The sequence below is a fragment of the Rhincodon typus genome, chromosome 6 (genome assembly GCF_021869965.1).
Source record: "Rhincodon typus isolate 14 chromosome 6, sRhiTyp1.1, whole genome shotgun sequence".
Lineage (NCBI taxonomy): Eukaryota > Metazoa > Chordata > Chondrichthyes > Orectolobiformes > Rhincodontidae > Rhincodon > Rhincodon typus.
In genome coordinates, this window is record NC_063337.1 from 64,641,213 (window position 1) to 64,658,541 (window position 17,329).

General features: G+C 43.7%; 1 protein-coding gene across 1 annotated transcript in view; it reads right to left on the reverse strand.

Annotated features, from left to right (window-relative positions):
• Positions 1–6,944: 6,944 nt before the first annotated feature.
• LOC125483381 (dTDP-D-glucose 4,6-dehydratase-like) overlaps positions 6,945–17,329 on the reverse strand; it is a 96,921-nt gene continuing 86,536 nt past the window's right edge. The window contains exon 8 of the mRNA XM_048598399.1: positions 6,945–7,059. Coding sequence (XP_048454356.1) covers positions 6,945–7,059 — 115 coding nt within the window. The remainder of the gene's footprint in view (positions 7,060–17,329) is intronic.

Sequence of the window (17,329 nt, forward strand, 5' to 3'; positions counted from 1 at the left end):
ACTACAGGCCTCCCAACGGCCAGCATGAGATAGAGGTACAAATATGTAGATAGATTATGGAAAGATGTAGGAGCAACAGGGGGGTGGTGATGGGAGATTTTAATTTTCCCAACATTGACTGGGATTCACTTAGTGTTAGGGGTTTAGATGGAGCAGAATTTGTAAGGAGCATCCAGGAGGGTTTTATAGAGCAGTATGTAAATAGTCCAACTCGGGAAGGGGCCATACTGGACCTGGTGTTGGGCAATGAGCCCGACCAGGTGGTTGAAGTTTCAGTAGGGGATTACTTTGGGAATAGTGATCACAATTACATAAGTTTTAGAATACTCATGGGCAAAGACGAGAGTGGTCCTAAAGGAAGAGTGCTAAATTGGGGGAAGGCCAACTGTAGCAAAATTCAGCAGGAGATGGGGAATGTGGATTGGGAGCAGCTGTTTGAGGGTAAATCCACATTTGATATGTGGGAGGCTTTTAAAGAGAGGTTGATTAGAGTGCAGGACAGACATGTCCCTGTGAAAATGAGGGATAGAAAGAGCAAGATTAGGGAACCATGGATGACAGGTGAAATTGTGAGACTAGCAAAGAGGAAAAAGGTCTAGGCGACTGAAAACAGACGAAGCTTTGGAAGAATATCGGGAAAGTAGGACCAATCTGAAACGAGGAATTAAGAGGGCTAAAAGGGGTTATGAAATATCTTTAGCAAACAGGGTTAAGGAAAATCCAAAAGCTTTTTGTTCGTACATAAGGAGCAAGAGGGTAACTAGAGAAAGGGTTGGCCCACTCAAGGACAAAGGACGGAAGTTATGCGAGGAGTCAAAGAAAATGAATGAGATTCTTAATGAGTACTTTGTGTCGGTATTCACCGAGGAGAGGGACCTAACGGATGTTGAGGTTAGGGATAGATGTTTGATTACTCTAGGTCAAGTTGAAATAAGGAGGGGGGAACTGTTGGGTATTCTAAAAGGCATTAGGGTGGACAAGTCCCCAGGTCCGGATGGGATCTATCCCAGGTTACTGAGGGAAGTGAGAGAGGAAATAGCTGGGGCCTTAACAGATATCTTTGCAGCATCCTTGAGGACAGGTGAGGTCTCGGAGGACTGGAGAATTGCTAATGTTGTCCCCTTGTTTAAGAAGGGTAGCAAGGATAATCCAGGTAATTATAGACTCATGAGCCTGACGTCAGTGGTGGGGAAGCTGCTGGAGAAGATACTGAGGGATAGGATCTATTTACATTTGGAAGAAAATGGGCTTATTAGTGATAGGCAGCATGGTTTTGTGCAGGGAACGTCATGTCTTACCAACTTGATAGAATTCTTTGAGGAGGTGACAAAGTTGATAGATGAGGGAAGGGCTGTGGATGTCATATACATGGACTTCAATAACGCGTTTGATAAGGTTCCCCATGGTAGGCTGATGGAGAAAGTGAAGTCGCATGGGGTCCAGGGTGTACTAGCTAGATGGATAGAGAACTGGCTAGGCAACAGGAGACAGAGAGTTGAAGTGGAAGGGAGTTTCTCAAAATGGAGATCTGTGACCAGTGGTGTTCCACAGGGATCCGTGTTGGGACCACTGTTGTTTGTGATATACATAAATGATCTGGAGGAAGGTATAGATGGTCTGATTAGCAAGTTTGCAGATGACACTAAGATTGGTGTAGGAGTAGATAGTGAAAGGGACTGTCGGAGAAGGCAGCAGAATATAGATAGATTGGAGAGTTGGGCGGAGAAATGGCAGATGGAGTTCAATCCAGGCAAATGCGAGGTGATGCATTTTGGAAGATCCAATTTAAGAGCGAACTATACGGTAAATGGAAAAGCCCTGGGGAAAATTGATGTGCAGAGAGATCTGGGTGTTCAGGTCCATTGTACCCTGAAGGTGGCAACACAGGTCGATAGAGTGGTAAAGAAGGCATACAGCATGCTTTCATTCATTGAATGGTGTATTGAGTACAAGAGTGGGCAGGTCATGTTGCAGTTGTTGGTTCGACCACATTTGTAATACTGTGTACAGTACTGGTCACCACATTACCAAAAGGATGTGGATGCTTTGGAGAGGTGCAGAGGAGGTTCACCAGGATGTTGCCTGGTATGGAGGGCACTAGCTATGAAGAGAGGTTGAGTAGATTAGGATTATTTATATTAGAAAGACAGAGGTTGAGGCGGGGGGTAACCTGATTGAGGTCTACAAAATCATGAGAGGTATAGACAGGGTGGATAGCAAGAAGTTTTTTCCCAGAGTAGGGGACTCAATTACTAGGGGTCACGATTTCAAGGTGAGAGGGGAAAAGTTTAAGGGAGCTATGCGTGGAAAGTTCTTTATGCAGAGGGTGGTGGGTGCCTGGAACGCGTTGCCAGCGGAGGTGGTAGAGGTGGGCACGATAGCGTCATTTAAGATGTATCTAGACAGATACATGAATGGGCAGGGAGCAGAGGGATACAGATCCTTGCAAAATAGGCGACAGGTTTAGATAGAGGATCTGGATTGGCGCAGGCTTGGAGGGCCGAAGGGTCTGTTCCTGTGCTGTAATTTTCTTTGCTCTTTGTTCTTATCCAGGCCAGGGGATTTCTCTGTTTTTAAGCCCGACAGAGCCTCCAATACTTCCACGTTTCCGACCTCAAATGTTCCTGAACTCCATACCTATGTTCTCTTTTTCCAGAGTGAAGACTGAAGAGAAGTATTCATTCAACACCCCGCCTTCCAATATACTGCAGCTTCACATGCAATTTGCTCTCTTGGCCCCTAATCGGTCCTGGTGTTTCTCTGGTTAACTTCTCCTTCTTACTGTATTTATAAAATATCTTAGGATTCTCCCTAATCCTGTTAAGAAGTCATGTTTCATGTCTCTTTTTTGCACTTCTAATTGCTTTCTTAAGTTCCTTCTTGCACTTCCTGTTTTCCTCAAGGGCCACAGCTGAATTGCTCCCTTTGGACTTACTAAAAGCCTTTCCTTTGTCTGAATGTTTTGCTCTGACAATTCTCTGTACTCTCCTCAGCTCCTTTTAGAATACCACACACCCCCGCCATTGCTCTGCTGTCGACTTACCCACAAGGAGCTGTTCCCAACCTACTGTGACCAGATTCTGCTTTATTTTAATTATATCTGCCATCCCCCCATCCAAAGCTGTCTTTTGCAAGCCACTTATTTATTTGTTCAGAACAAATTTGAACTTATCATGTTGTGGCCACTGCCACATTGAACACTCATGTGGCTTTTTTTCGCAGAACTAGATTCAGCACTGTACTGTCCCTTGTTGGGCCTACTTCATATTGGTACAAAAAAACTCCCCTTTAAGAAATCTGCCCCCTCTAAATCCTTAACACTATGACAATCCCAATATATTTTGGGAAAGTTGAAATTCCCTAATATAATTACTCGATTATTACTTTTACACACCTCTGTGAACTGTCTACATATTTGCTCCTCTACTTCCAGCTGACTCTTTGGGGGCCTACAATGCATGCCTAGTAAAGTAGCTGCCCCCAAAAAAACACAAACCTAATTTCATGACCCTTCCAAGATATTGTACTGCTGCTTCACAGTCTCAGAGACCCAGGTGTGACTGCACCCTTGGGTGACTCTCTGTGTGGAGTTTGCACATTTTCCAGTGTCTGCATGGGTTTCTTCTGGATGTTCCAGTTTCTTCCCACAGTCCAAAGGTGTGCAGATTAGGTGGATTGTCCGTGCTAAATTGCCCATAGTTTCCAGGGATGTGCTGGCTCGATGGATTAGCCATGCGAAATGCAGGGTTACAGGCATAGGGTAGGGGTGTGGTTCTAGATGGGCTGAATAGCCTGCAACCACACTGTAGAGATTCCATGATATCATCTCTTCATATTGCAGTAATTGACACCTTAATTGAGTGCGCAACTACCACCTTTTTTACAACCTCCTCTGTCTTGTCTAACGACCCAGAATGTTAAGTTGCCAGTCCAGCTCTTCCCTCAACCATGTTTCTGTGATGGCAACCATATCATTCTTTCATGTGTCAATCCATGCTATTAACTTGTCAGTTTTACCCATTACACTCCTAGCATTAAAGACCACTCAGCTTTGCCTTACTCTCTTGACACTCAACATCTTTGTGGCTTGCTTCCTTTGTTGTAGCATGATGTGTCTATATTTCTTCGATTTTCAGTGTCCCCTCCCCTTTCCAGACTCGTTGAAATCTTCCCAACAGCACTGGTAAAACTATTTGCAAGGATGTTGATCCCAATGTGGCTCAGATGCAGACCATCCATTTTGTATATGTCCCACCTTCCCCAAAAATGATCCCAGTGATCCAAGAATCTAAAACCCTCTGTCTTGCACCAACTCTTGAGCCACGCATTCATCTGTCCTATTTTCCTCTTTCTAAACTCACTAGTATTTGGCACCAGGAGCAGTCCAGAGATTATAACTATTGAGGTCCTGCTTTTTAACCTACTGCCTAGCTGCATGATTTCTTAATGCAAGACCTCATTGCTCACTTTGCCCATTTCATTGGTACCAACATGTACCACAATCTCTAACTTATCACTCTTCCCTTTCAAGATATCCTGACCCTGGCAACCAGGAAGTAACATACTATCTTACAGTCACGTCTTCGGCCACAGAAAAGCCTGTCTGCTTCTCTGACTAAAGAATCCCCTATCACTACTGCTCTTCCTTTCTTCTTCCACCACCGCCCCACAGTCCAAGATACCAGCATCCTCATCAGCTTCCAAAATGGAATATTGCTTAGTCAGTTGGATGCCAACGGACTCCTGCGCCAACTGCCTGTTCTTTCCGGACTGTCTAATTGTCATCCATTCCTTTCTTTCCTCTAGCCCCTTGAGCTGAGTTGTGAACACCTTTCTAAATGTGCTATCCACATAACTCTTAGCCTCACGGATGTGCCACAATGTCTCTAACCACTGCTGAAGTTTCGAGACCCAGAGCTCTAGCTGTTTTATCTGTGACGGACGGGGTCTTCAATTTCGAGTGACGTGAGGCCTTTCAAACAGCAACAGCACCATACAACCACCCATACAGCAAGGCTGAAACACACCTGTGAGCAGTCTATGCCTCAGGTTCTCGAAACATTAGTCTGCTGAGTTGAGCCTAATCCTTGCCAAGGCACTCTTATACAGATCATGCAAGGCAGTGACTGAATCCCACTATTGTCTATGATACAGCAGCAATGTTTGTTTACCTGGAATGATGGGGCCCAGTAATAGACTCAGCAGTCACTCGTGATTTATCCATAGACTGCACTCGGTGTAGACTGCACCTAGGATGGATGGGTTCAGTACGTCTAATGTGAAGTTGCAACCAGACACTTGCGCACACTGCTGATGGTGAAACATGAATATGTATTTATAAATATGAAATCTTATTTACAAGGTCCCACTTGTGCAACCTCAGAAGGTTTTCTTTTTCTCCCCGCCAGTATGTCCCAATGCAGTCTCAGGGTCTGCAGCTGGTGTTGAGGGAGCTTGCCCTACAGTGGAGCCTGTTGACCTTGGATGTTTGATCAGGTGACCCACACATGCTGAGTATGACCTGCCCATATGCAGGTACACCCTCCCTGGCTTGAACTCTGACAATGCTGAGGGAGCTGGTAGGATAGAGGTGGAAGTTCTAGCCACCTCTGGAATGTCCTGACAAGAGATGCTTACAGGGCCTGTACGTGGCTCATCCTCTGGTTGGGTGCGTACTGGCACCACCGTGTCTCAAAAGAACAAAAGAGAAGTATAGCATAGGAACAGGCCCGTTGGCCTCCAAGCCTGTGTTGATCATCATGCCCTAACTAATCTAAAAAACAAACCTTCTGCCCTGATTCGATCCGTATCCGTCTATTCTCTCCCTATTCAATTAGCCACCCAGATGCCTCTTACTTGTTGCCAATGTGTCCACTTCCACCACTTCTTCTGGCAGTGTGTTCCAGGCTCCTATCTCTCTCTGCATGAAACACTTCCCTCGCACATCTCCCTTAAACTTTTGCCCTCTCACCTTGACCTTGTGCCCCCTTGTAATTGAAACTTCAGCCCTGGGGAAAAAGAACCTCTGACTATCCACCCTATCTATGCCTCTCATAATTTTGTAGACCTCTGTCAGGTCTCCTTGTGATGAAGGCTACCTGGAAGATGCTAAACATGAAGCTCACTGAAGCTAAAACATCAGATTACCTTGCCTTTGAACTGCACCTAGTGTTTCACTACCATTTTAAAGCCAGTTGCCTATCAATCAATGGGGTTTAGCAGGTGCTTGGACTTTCTTTTAAGGCTCAGCTGTATGGCCACATTTTAAATGGTAATGAACACTGGACATTTAAATTTCATTCCAAAAACTTGACAAAAGTGTTTCCATGCATGTTACCATAGTTTTGAAAACAAAATACTGTAATGTATGTCGATATATATTCATTAAGTCAACTAGGACAGGACACTGCAGTAAAAATATATCCAACTTACGAGACAACGTCTAATTATTGAAACTAAAATAATTTTTTTTTTGCATTTCTTGTAGAAGAATTCCAGGTCAGCAGACTGAATGGGAACACCACCATTTTTAAGTTCCTCTCCAAGCCACTCACCATCCTACATTGCTGTTTCTTCAATGTTGCTAGTTGAAAAAGCGGCATTTCCTCTTTAACAACAATTTAATTAAACCTGCACTATATAACTGCAGTGGTTCAAGAAGGCACCTCAATGCTTTCTCAAAGGTCAATAGGACTGAACAATGCTGGCCTTGCATTGGGCTCATTGCGTAAATGGAAAAACAGTGATGTTCAATTTCCCTCTGTGTAACTGAAAACATCCATCAGATAATAATAGAAGAATGCTAGATAAGTGCATCAGGACATACTTGAAACAAAAAATAAATGATAATTTGAGTCATTTGCCAGCCAGCTTAATTATCACACTTAATATTTGGTTAGGCAAACTTACAGGATGCTTAAATGTGCTATAGTTAAAAATATATTTCAAAGAATAACCATACTTGTTTTTCTAATTTCTTCTTCCCATGCTACTTTGGGTTTCCAACCAAGCCTGTACAGTTTTGTTGAATCCATTGGATATCCTAAATAATTAGAAGGTCTAGATAACAAAAATAAAACTATAAACTAAAATATCAAAAAGGTACATAAATAAAGTGCACATCCTATATTTAACTACATTCCTGAAATTAATCAGATTTTTTAAAATCATCCAACATATGTTACTTATTGCTTGAACAAAACAATGCCTTATTGAAAATTATTTATCACTACAAACTTGATCATTACAAGAATCATGCAAAATAATGAAATAGACAACTACATTATCATTTTTTACAAGTAAGCAGGTATGTGGCATCCAGTTCCACAATTTATTGAGTATGGATGGCAAAAACATTTTAATGGACCAGCTTGTGGATTTAGAATGAGAGCTACACCCTTAAGAGTTGGAAAATACTTTCCAGAACAATGATTGCTCACTTAAGAAATAACGTAGAGAAGAAATTGTTTCAATCCTAGTCAGTGCAGAAATGGAGGATGCAAGTAGGACTGAGCCATTGACAGCATTAACTTGCGTTTATAGAATGTTTGTAACATAAAATGTTCTGCAGAAGGAGGCGAGATAAACACAAGTCTTCTGTTCCCTTCCATTTCATTCATAATTAGCGAGGTTTATTTCTGAAAAGGTAAATGCGTGTATTTCCAACTCGCCGTTAGTATATGTGGTCAATTTAAAAATTACCAGCAGCAGTCTTTTATGGGTTCAAACCAAAAGGTATATTTATTCACACATAAGTGAAAAAATCTAATGCTTCATTGGTCAAACATCCTTTTAAAAGTAGGAACAGTTTCTCACCATATACTCTAATCAGACCCTTCATGATTTTGAAAACCTGTATTAAATCACCTCTCAACCTTACAGTCCCGAGGGAGAACAGTCCCAGCTTCTCCAATCTGAAGTTCCTTATGCCTGGATTTTTTTGTGAATTTTTTCTGCACTCTGTCTAACATCTACACATTCTTTCTAAAGTGTGGCACTGAGAACTGAAAACAATTCTTCGCTTTGAGTCAAAACCAGTGTTTCATACAGGCTTAATATAATTTCCAAATAAATACCAAAAGAACTACAGATGCTGTAAATCAGAGACAAGAATAGAAATTTCTGGAAAAACTCAGGAGGTACGGAAGCATCTGTGGGGAGAAATCAGAATTAATGTTTTGACCCAAGTGATCCTTCATCAAAACATAATTTCAACATAATTTCCTTCCTTTTGTACTCTATGCCGTAAATATTAAATCCAAGTAAGCTACATTTGTTATTAACTGCTGTCTCAACATGGCCTTCCACTTTCCGTGATTAATAGTGTCATAGGGTCAAACAATAGGAACAAGTCTTTTGGCCGAAAATGCCCATGCTGACTAACACCAAACTACAAACTCTCCCCCACAGAATGTGCAGCCCTCCGCTCCAATCCCAACCTCACTATAAAAACCGCGGACAAGTGAGGCGCAGTTGTAGTATGGCGCACTGACCTCCTCAAAGCCGAGGCCAGGCGCCAACTCTCCGACACCTCCTCCTACCGCATCCTTGATCATGACCCCACCACCGACCACCAAAACATCATCTCCCAAACCATCCACAACCTCATCACTTCAGGTGACCTCCCATCCACAGCCTCCAACCTCATCGTTCCCCAACCCCGCACCGCCCGTTTCTATCTCCTTCCCAAAATCCACAAACCTGACTGCCCTGGTCGACCCATTGTCTCCAAACTCCCACTTCCTACAGTCAAAGGGGCTGGCCATGGGTACCCGCATAGGCCCAAGCTATGCCTGCCTCTTTGTAGGATACGTGGAACAATCCCTCTTCCGAAGCTACACTGGCCCTATCCCCCACCTCTTCCTCTGTTACATTGATGACTGTATTGGCGCCGCCTCATGCTCCCTCGAGGAGCTCGAACAGTTCATCCACTTCACTAACACCTTCCACCCCAACCTTAAGTTCACCTGGACCATCTCCGATACCTCTCTCTCCTTCCTGGACCTCTCTGTTTCCATCTCTGGCAACTACCTGGAAACTGATATCCATTTCAAGCCTACCGACTCCCACAGCTACCTAGAATACACCTCCTCTCACCCACCTTCCTGCAAAAAGGCCATCCCCTATTCCCAATTCCTTCACCTCTGCCGCATCTGCTCCTGAGATGAGGCGTTCCACTCCCTGACATCCCAGATGTCCTCATTTTTCAAGGACCGCAACTTCCCCTCCACAGTGGTCGAAAATGCCCTCAACCGTGTCTCTCACATTTCCCGCAACTCATCCCTCACAACCCTCCCTGCAATAACAACCAAAACAGAATCGCCCTCGTCCTCACGTACCACCCCACCAACCTCCGGATCCAACGCATCATCCTCTGACACTTCCACCATCTGCAATCTGAGCCCACTACCAAAGACATTTTTCCCTCCCCACCCGTATCTGCTTTCCGGAGGGACCATTCTCTCCGTGTCTCCCTTGTCCGCTCCACATACCCCACTAGCCCCACCACTCCTGACATTTTTCCCTGCAACCGCAGGAAGTGCTACACCTGCCCCTACACCTCCCCCCTCACCCCCATCCCAGGCCCCAAGAAGACCTTCCACATCAAACAGATGTTCACATGCACATCTGCTAATGTGGTATACTGGATCCGCTGTTCCTGTTGTGGCCTTCTCTACATCGGGGAAACCAAGCGAAGGCTTGGAGACCGCTTTGTGGAACACCTACGTTTGGTTTGCAACAAACAACTGCACCTCCCAGTCGCAAACCATTTCAACTCCCCCTCCCACTCCTTGGACGATATGTCCATCCTGGGCCTTCTGCAGTGCCACAACGATGCCACCCGAAGGTTGCAGGAACAGCATCTCATATTTCGCTTGGGAACCCTGCAGCCCAATGGTATCAATGTGGACTTCACAAGCTTCAAAATCTCCCCTCCCCCGACAGCATCCCAAAACCAGCCCAGCTCGTAGCCGCCTCCCTAACCTGTCCTCCCACATATCCACTCCTCCCACCTCAAGCCCCACCCCCATCTCCTACCTACTAGCCTCATCCTGCCTCCTTGACCTGTCTGTCCTCCCTGGACCGACATATCCCCTCCCTAACTCCCCGCCTACACTCACCTTTACTGGCTCCAACCCCGCCTCCTTGACCTGTCTGTCTCCTCTCCACCTATCTTCTCCTTTATCCATCTTCTATCCGCCACCCCCTCTCCCTCTTTATTTCAGAATCCCCTTCCCCTCCCCCATTTCTGAAGAAGGGTCTAGACCCGAAACGCCAGCTTTCTTGCTCCTCTGATGCTGCTTGGCCTGCTGTGTTCATCCAGCTCTACACCTTGTTATCTCAGATTCTCCAGCATCGGCAGTTCCTACTATCTCTCTCCCAAACTACAGTAATCCTGTTTACCTGCACTTGTTCCTGACATTTTAAGTACTAATCCAAATGCCTTTTAAATGTTTCAAGGGTAGCTGCCTTTACTACCTTTTTAGGTAGCGGGTTCTGTATTTCTACCACCTTCAGGGTGAAGATATTTTCCCCAGATCTCCTCTAAATATTTAGTCCTGATGTTAAACTTGTATCTTTTGGTCTTAGACACATCTGCCATGGGAAAAGAGTTTCACAATCTACACTATCTTTGCCTCTCATAATTTTGTACATCTAAATTAGATCCTCCCTCAGCCTCCTCTTCCAAGGAAAACAAACCCAGGCTATACAGTCTCTCCTCATTACTGAGACTTTTCATCCCAGGAAATAACCTGATGAATCTCCTCTGCACCCTCTCCAGTACAATCACATCCTTCTGATTGTGTGGTGACCAGAACTGTACACAGTATTTCATTTGTGGCTTAACCAAAATTTTATAATGTTGTAACATGACTTCCTCGCTCCTTTATTCCACACCTCAGCTAATGAAAACAAGCATCCCATTTGCCTTCTTCAACACCCTGTCTACCTGTGCTGCCACTTTCAGAGATCTTGTACACTAGGTCCGTTTGTTCCTCAGTTCTCCAAAGGGATTGTGTATATCTTTTCCTTATTAAACTTCTCAAAATGCACCACCTTGCATTTTTCAGGCTTAAATTGCATCTGCCATTGGTCTACCAGCTGATCAACACCAGACTAGCCTAGGACCATCCTCCTCATTATCAACATCACCAACATTTTTTGTGTCATCTGCAAATTTACTAATTGTACCTTCAACATTCACATCTAAGTCATTAATGTGCATAACAAACAGCAAGGTTTCTAGCACCATTCTCTGTGGTACACTGCTGGTCACAGGTTTCCAATACTTTGCTCCTAGTCCTGTCCTCGGGTGTCATGGGAGCACAGTGGTTAGCACTGCTGCCTCACAGCCCCAGGGATGCAGGTTTAATTCCAGTCTTGGGTGACTGCCTATGTGGAGTTTGTACATCCCCACTGTATCTGTGTGGGTTTCCTCTGGGTGTTCTGATTTCCTCCCACAGTCAAAGGATGTGTAGGTCAGGTGGATTGACCATGCTAAATTATCCATACTATCTATGGATGTGTAGGCTAGGTGGATTAGCCATAGTAAATGCCAAGTTTCAGGGATAGGGTTGGTCTAGGTGAGATGGTCTTCCGACGGTCAGTGCAGACGTAATTGGCCAAATGGCCTCTTTTTACACTCTAGGTATTCTATAATTTGTAAGCCAATTTTGGATCTAGTTTGTCAACTTACTTTGGATCCCAAGGGCTCTTACCTTTTGCACTAGCCTTCCAAGCGGGACCTTGTCAAAAAGGCCTTACTGAAGTCCATCAACTGCACCACCTTCATCAATATCCTTTTCAAAAATACTCAATTAAGTTAGTCAAACAAAATCTCTCTCTGTGATCTTTAAATCCATGCTGACTATCCCTGATCAATTCCCACCTTTCCGAGTATTGATTAATCCTGTCCCTCAGAAGTTTTTCCCAATAATGCCCCTCCCAAAGGCGTCAGACTAACTGGTGTTTAATTAACTGGTCGTAATTATTCCTGTTGTCCTTCTTCAACAAAGGAACCATGATAGTTATCCTTCAGTCATCTAGCATTCACCTGTGGCCAGCAAAGTATTAAATATCTCTGCTAGGGTCCCAGCAATCTGCTCCCTTGCCTCCCGTAGCAGCCTGTCATACATCTTATCAGGCCCAGGAGATTTATTGCACCTTTATGCCGTATAACACCTCTTTTCTAACCTCAACATGTTGTTGAACCGCGCCATCCCTGGAATCCTAAGCTACAATGACTTTCTTCTTTGTGAATACAGATGAGAAATATTCAGTTTTAAAACCTAACCCACACTCTCTAGCTCCACATACAGATTGCCCCTTTTGTCTTTAGTATGCCCCACTCTTTTACTTACTCTTAATAGACTTATAAAATGGCTTGACATTTTCCTTAAAGATATCTGCCAAATATATATTGTGGCTTCTCCTTGCCCTCCTAACTTATGTTTTAAGCACCCCCTAACTTCTATATGTTTGAAGACTCCCACTTCTCAAATGTAGACTTACCTACATTCAGCTGCTCCTAGTCTATTTTTGTCATATCCTGTCTAATGCTATTGATATTGGCCTTCCCCTAGTTTTGATACTTACCCTTTGCACTATCCTTATCCTTTTCCATAATGACTTTGAAACTAAGGGTTACTAAGCCACAAAAACATCAACCAGTTGACTGGCTTCATTTCCTTGGATTAGGTCTCTCACTGTCCCACCTCTAGTCACACTACCCATGTACAGGCACAAAAAGCTCCCCAGATGCACTTTAAAAATTATACACTGTCTAATCCTTTCACACTAAGGCAATCCCAGTTAATGTTAGCAAAGTTGAAATTTTTCCACAACTATGACCTTATTCCTCTCACACCTTTCTGTGATTTGCCTGCATATATGCTCCTCTATCTCCTTCTGACTATTGGGAGGACTGTAACAGCAACTGCAGAAATGTAACCACCCCTTTTTTACTTCTAAGGTTTACCCAGATGGGGCATTTGAAGTGTCTCCTAGGACATCCTTCCTTATTCCTGCAGTGATGGTTTCCTTTATCAATAATGCAATGCCTGCACCTCTTATATCTCCCCCGTAACCCCCTAAATTTCTATACCATGGAATATTGAGCTGCTGGTCCTGCTGTTCCTTCAACCATGTTTCAGTGATTGCAACAGCATCATTTCCCATGCACAGATCCATGTTTTAGGTTAATTCAACTGACTAGTCAAGCTCCTTGGATTAAAATAAATACAATTTAGCTCCCTGGATCTCCCATGTGCCTAACTTCGCCTATGTCTTCTCCACCTGCTAGACTGTCCTAGTATTTATTCTATATGTGATTTGACCTTGCTCCTGATGTTACATCCTCCATGCCCTATCACCCTGCCAAATTAGTTTAAACTCCTCCCCCCACTAAAAGCATTAACAAACCTTCCAGCAAGGATATTGGACCTATTCTGTTTCAGGTGCAACACATCCAGTTTGTGTGGGTACATTTGTATATATACGCTACTCCTTTAGATTTGTGCTCTTTATTTTATACTCTTTCAGCATTCTTACGACCAAAGTAATTGTTTCAAAATTATTGAAGTGTGATTTCATCTGTCATTTGTGTAACCCCAGTATAGGTCTTGAAAGAGTCTGTTTCAGATGTTGCAGTCATAGAATCCTTACAGTGCGGGTAGAAGCCATTCAATACATTGGTTTGCACTGACCCTCTGAAGAACACATTCTTGGAACCCCATATTTACCATGGCTAATTCACCTGGCCTGCATACCCCTATATACTACAGGGCAATTTAGCATGGCCAATCCACTTAACCTGCACATCTTTAGACTGTGGGAAGAAACCAGAACACTCAACGGAAACCCAGACATGGGGAGAACATTAGAACTCCATACAGTCACCCAAGGTTGGAATGAATCTGGTCCCCTGGCACTGTGAGGAAGCAATGCTAACCACTGTGCCACTGCACAGCCCCAATTATATCATTGACTGAAGCAGTTCTAGGATTGTGATGGCATTGCATGGACATCCATTTCATTGGGGCATTGTTCGTACATTCTCATGACTGATTGAGTCAAAAGCATCAGCCAAGTCTCTGAACATAACAAAAGGTTCTTGGTATTGTTCACAACATTTTTTCTTAGATTTGCTTGGTAACAGCAGGCTAAATTTGACCAGAAATCAGCTAGATGTCAATTTTAGTGAGTTTCTTGGATAATTTCTCTCCATTAGCCCTAGCAAGGTTGCTCACACTATTTTCCAAATCTCACCTCATCATCTATGCACTATGTCTCTATGATGCCTCGCTAGTCCTATCTTCACTCTCACCAGAGGTGGAAGTACTCACCACAGCCGGTATGCCCCTGGATCTGGTGCCAATTCAGAGCCCGGTTCATACCAGATTAGGTGCTGTTTGCCAGGCTGAGCCCTTCGCAATGCATAGTGAGAGGCGATCCAAAAAGAAACAGTTCTCACGCTACATAGGCAGCATGACTGACACTTGTTTGGAAATACAAGTTGATGTTCATAAAGCTATTGCTAATGAAAGACCAAGTGCCGTCCTTACTGTCATCCCATCTTTGAACCCTGTCTAAGAGAATGTTACTGTTTTCCTAATGCCTAGTGTAACTTAACATCTTTGCATTGCTCAGTGTGGGACCATCACATAACGACATGCCCTCAAAAAGTTAAAAATATTCCCTTTTATTTAGCAACAGCAAAAGCAAATAAAAAGACAAAAGTACAGGCTGGATTTGCTTCTGAGAAGGAAATAGCAGCTGCTCTGAGGATTTTCCGATCTTCACTAGAAACAGGTGCGCTGCCAGAGGACTGGTGTCATGCAAAATAGTTCTCTTATTTAAAAAAGTGCAAAGGAAATGCCTAAGAATTATAGGCCATTGTCGGCAGTGCTGGGCAAATTATTAGAAATCAATCCTGTGAGATAGGCTAAACATTCACTTAGAAGGGCTGAAAATCACTAATCAGGGATAGTCAGCATGACTTTGTTAAGGGAAGGTCGTACCATACAAATTTGATTAAATTCTTTGAGAAAGTGACATCGAGGATTGCTGACAGTTGTGCAGTGGATCTATGTGGATTTCAGTAAGGCATTTGACAAGGTCTCACTGGTCAAAAAAGTAAAAGCCCATGGAATACAGCGTAACGTGTCCAATTGGATCCAAAATTAGCTTAGTAACAGGATAAAGGCTCAATGGTGTTCTGCAGGGCGTGGCATGAGATAATACATTTAGGGAGGACAAACAGTAAAAGGGATTAGACAATAATGGCAATATACTGAGAGGAGTAGATGAAATTAGAAATCTTGGCGTGCAAGTGCACAGGTCCCTAAATGTTCAGGTTGTAAAGAAGGCATATGAAAGCTCTCCGTTATTGGTAGAGGTACAGGATACAAAACTAAGGATATTATGACAAACATAGAACAGTACTGCACAGGAATGGGCCCTTTGGCCCACGATGTTGTGCATGACGCCAAATTAAAATAATCACTTTGCCCGCCCTTGGTCAATATTCCTTCATCCTTTGCATATTCATGTGCTTATCTTAAAGTCCCTTAAATACCCCGATTGTATCTGCCTCCACCACCACCCCAGCAGTGCATTCTAGACTCCTACTACTCTCTGTGTAAAAAAACACTTGTACCTCACACCTCCTTTGAACTTACCCCTCTCATCTTAAATGCATGCCCCCTAGTATTAGACATTTCAACTCTGGGTAAAATACTCTGACCATCAATCCTATCAATGCATCTCATAATTTTACAGACTTCAATAAGTCTCCCTTCAGCCTCTGAATTTTTATAGCCTCTCCTTTAGCTCATATCCTCTAATTCAGGCAACATCCTGGGAAACCTCTTCTACACCCTCTCCACAGCCTCCACATCATTCCTGTAATGTCACAAACAGAATTGAATGCAATGCTCTAAGTATGGCCTAACCAAAGTCTTATTTAGCTGCAACATGGCATCCTAACTCTTGTACTCAATTCCCTGACCAATACAGGCAAGCATGCCATACGCCTTCTTTACCACCCTATCTACCTGTGTGGTCACTTTCAGGGGGCTATGAACTTGAACCTCAAGATCCCTCTGTACATCAATGCTGTTCAGGGTCCTGCCATTAACTGTATACTTTTTTTTAACATTTGATCTCCCAAGTGCAACACCTCATACTGACTGGATTAAACGCCATCTGTCATTTCTCTGCCCATTTCTGCAACTGATCCATATCTGACTGTATCCATTGATCCAGGATCTGGGTGAGGCCACAGCTGGAGTACTGTGTGTAGTTCTGGTCACCACATTACAGGAAGGAGCGTAATTGCTCTGGAGACAGTGCAGAGAAGATTCACTAGAATGGTGCCAGGGCTGGTGAAATGTAGCTCTGAGGAAAGATTGGAGAGGTTGGGGTTGTTTTCCTTGGAAGACAGAAGGCTGAGGGATGACATGATTGAAGTATACAAAATTGTGAGGGGTAGAGATACAGTGGACAGGAAGAATCTGTTTCCGTTGGCAGAAAATTTAAAAATCAGAGATCATAGACACAAGGTAAGTGGCAGAAAGGTTAGAGGGGCTGGGACGAAAAAGCTTTTTTATTCTGAGGGTGGTGCGTGCCTGCAATTAACTGCCTGACTTGGTAGTGGAGGCAGAGGCCCTAAAATCTTTCAAAAAGTGCTTGGATTTGCACTATAAGCTGCAGGGCAATGGGCCATGTGCAGGAAGATGAGATTAGAGAGGGCATCTGGCTGTCTTTGGGTCAGCATGGACGAGATGGGCCGAATAACCTCCTTCTATGCTATATCATTTCTATGGATTGAACAAACCGGGACTGCTTGCCTTTCAAGCAGCAACTTATACATGACTCATGGACTTCGCAAGGCCATAGATACAGATCGTATTAAAAAAACAGGATAAAAATACAGGCAGTCTGGAAGTGGTTACCTATTTTAAGAACTAATAAAACAAAATTGAGCCGAAGTAAACCAAGTTAGTCATTGACAGAACAAAAACAGAAGTTGCTGGAAAAGCTCAGCAGGTCTGGCAGAATCTGTGAAGGAGAAAACAGAGTTAACGTTTCGGGTCCGGTGACCCTTCCCCAGAACTGATGGTGGCTGGGAAAACGTCAGTTTATATGCAGCGGAGAGAGGAGCAGAACTTCTTCAAGGTGGGCATGCCTGGAAGAGATGTGGCAGTGAGTTAAATACTAAATAAAAACCAAAAGAAGCTGTAAATCAGGAACAAAAACAGAAGTTGTTGGAAAAGCTCAGCAGGTCTGGCAGCATCTGTGAAGGAGTGATTGACAGAGAATTAAAAGA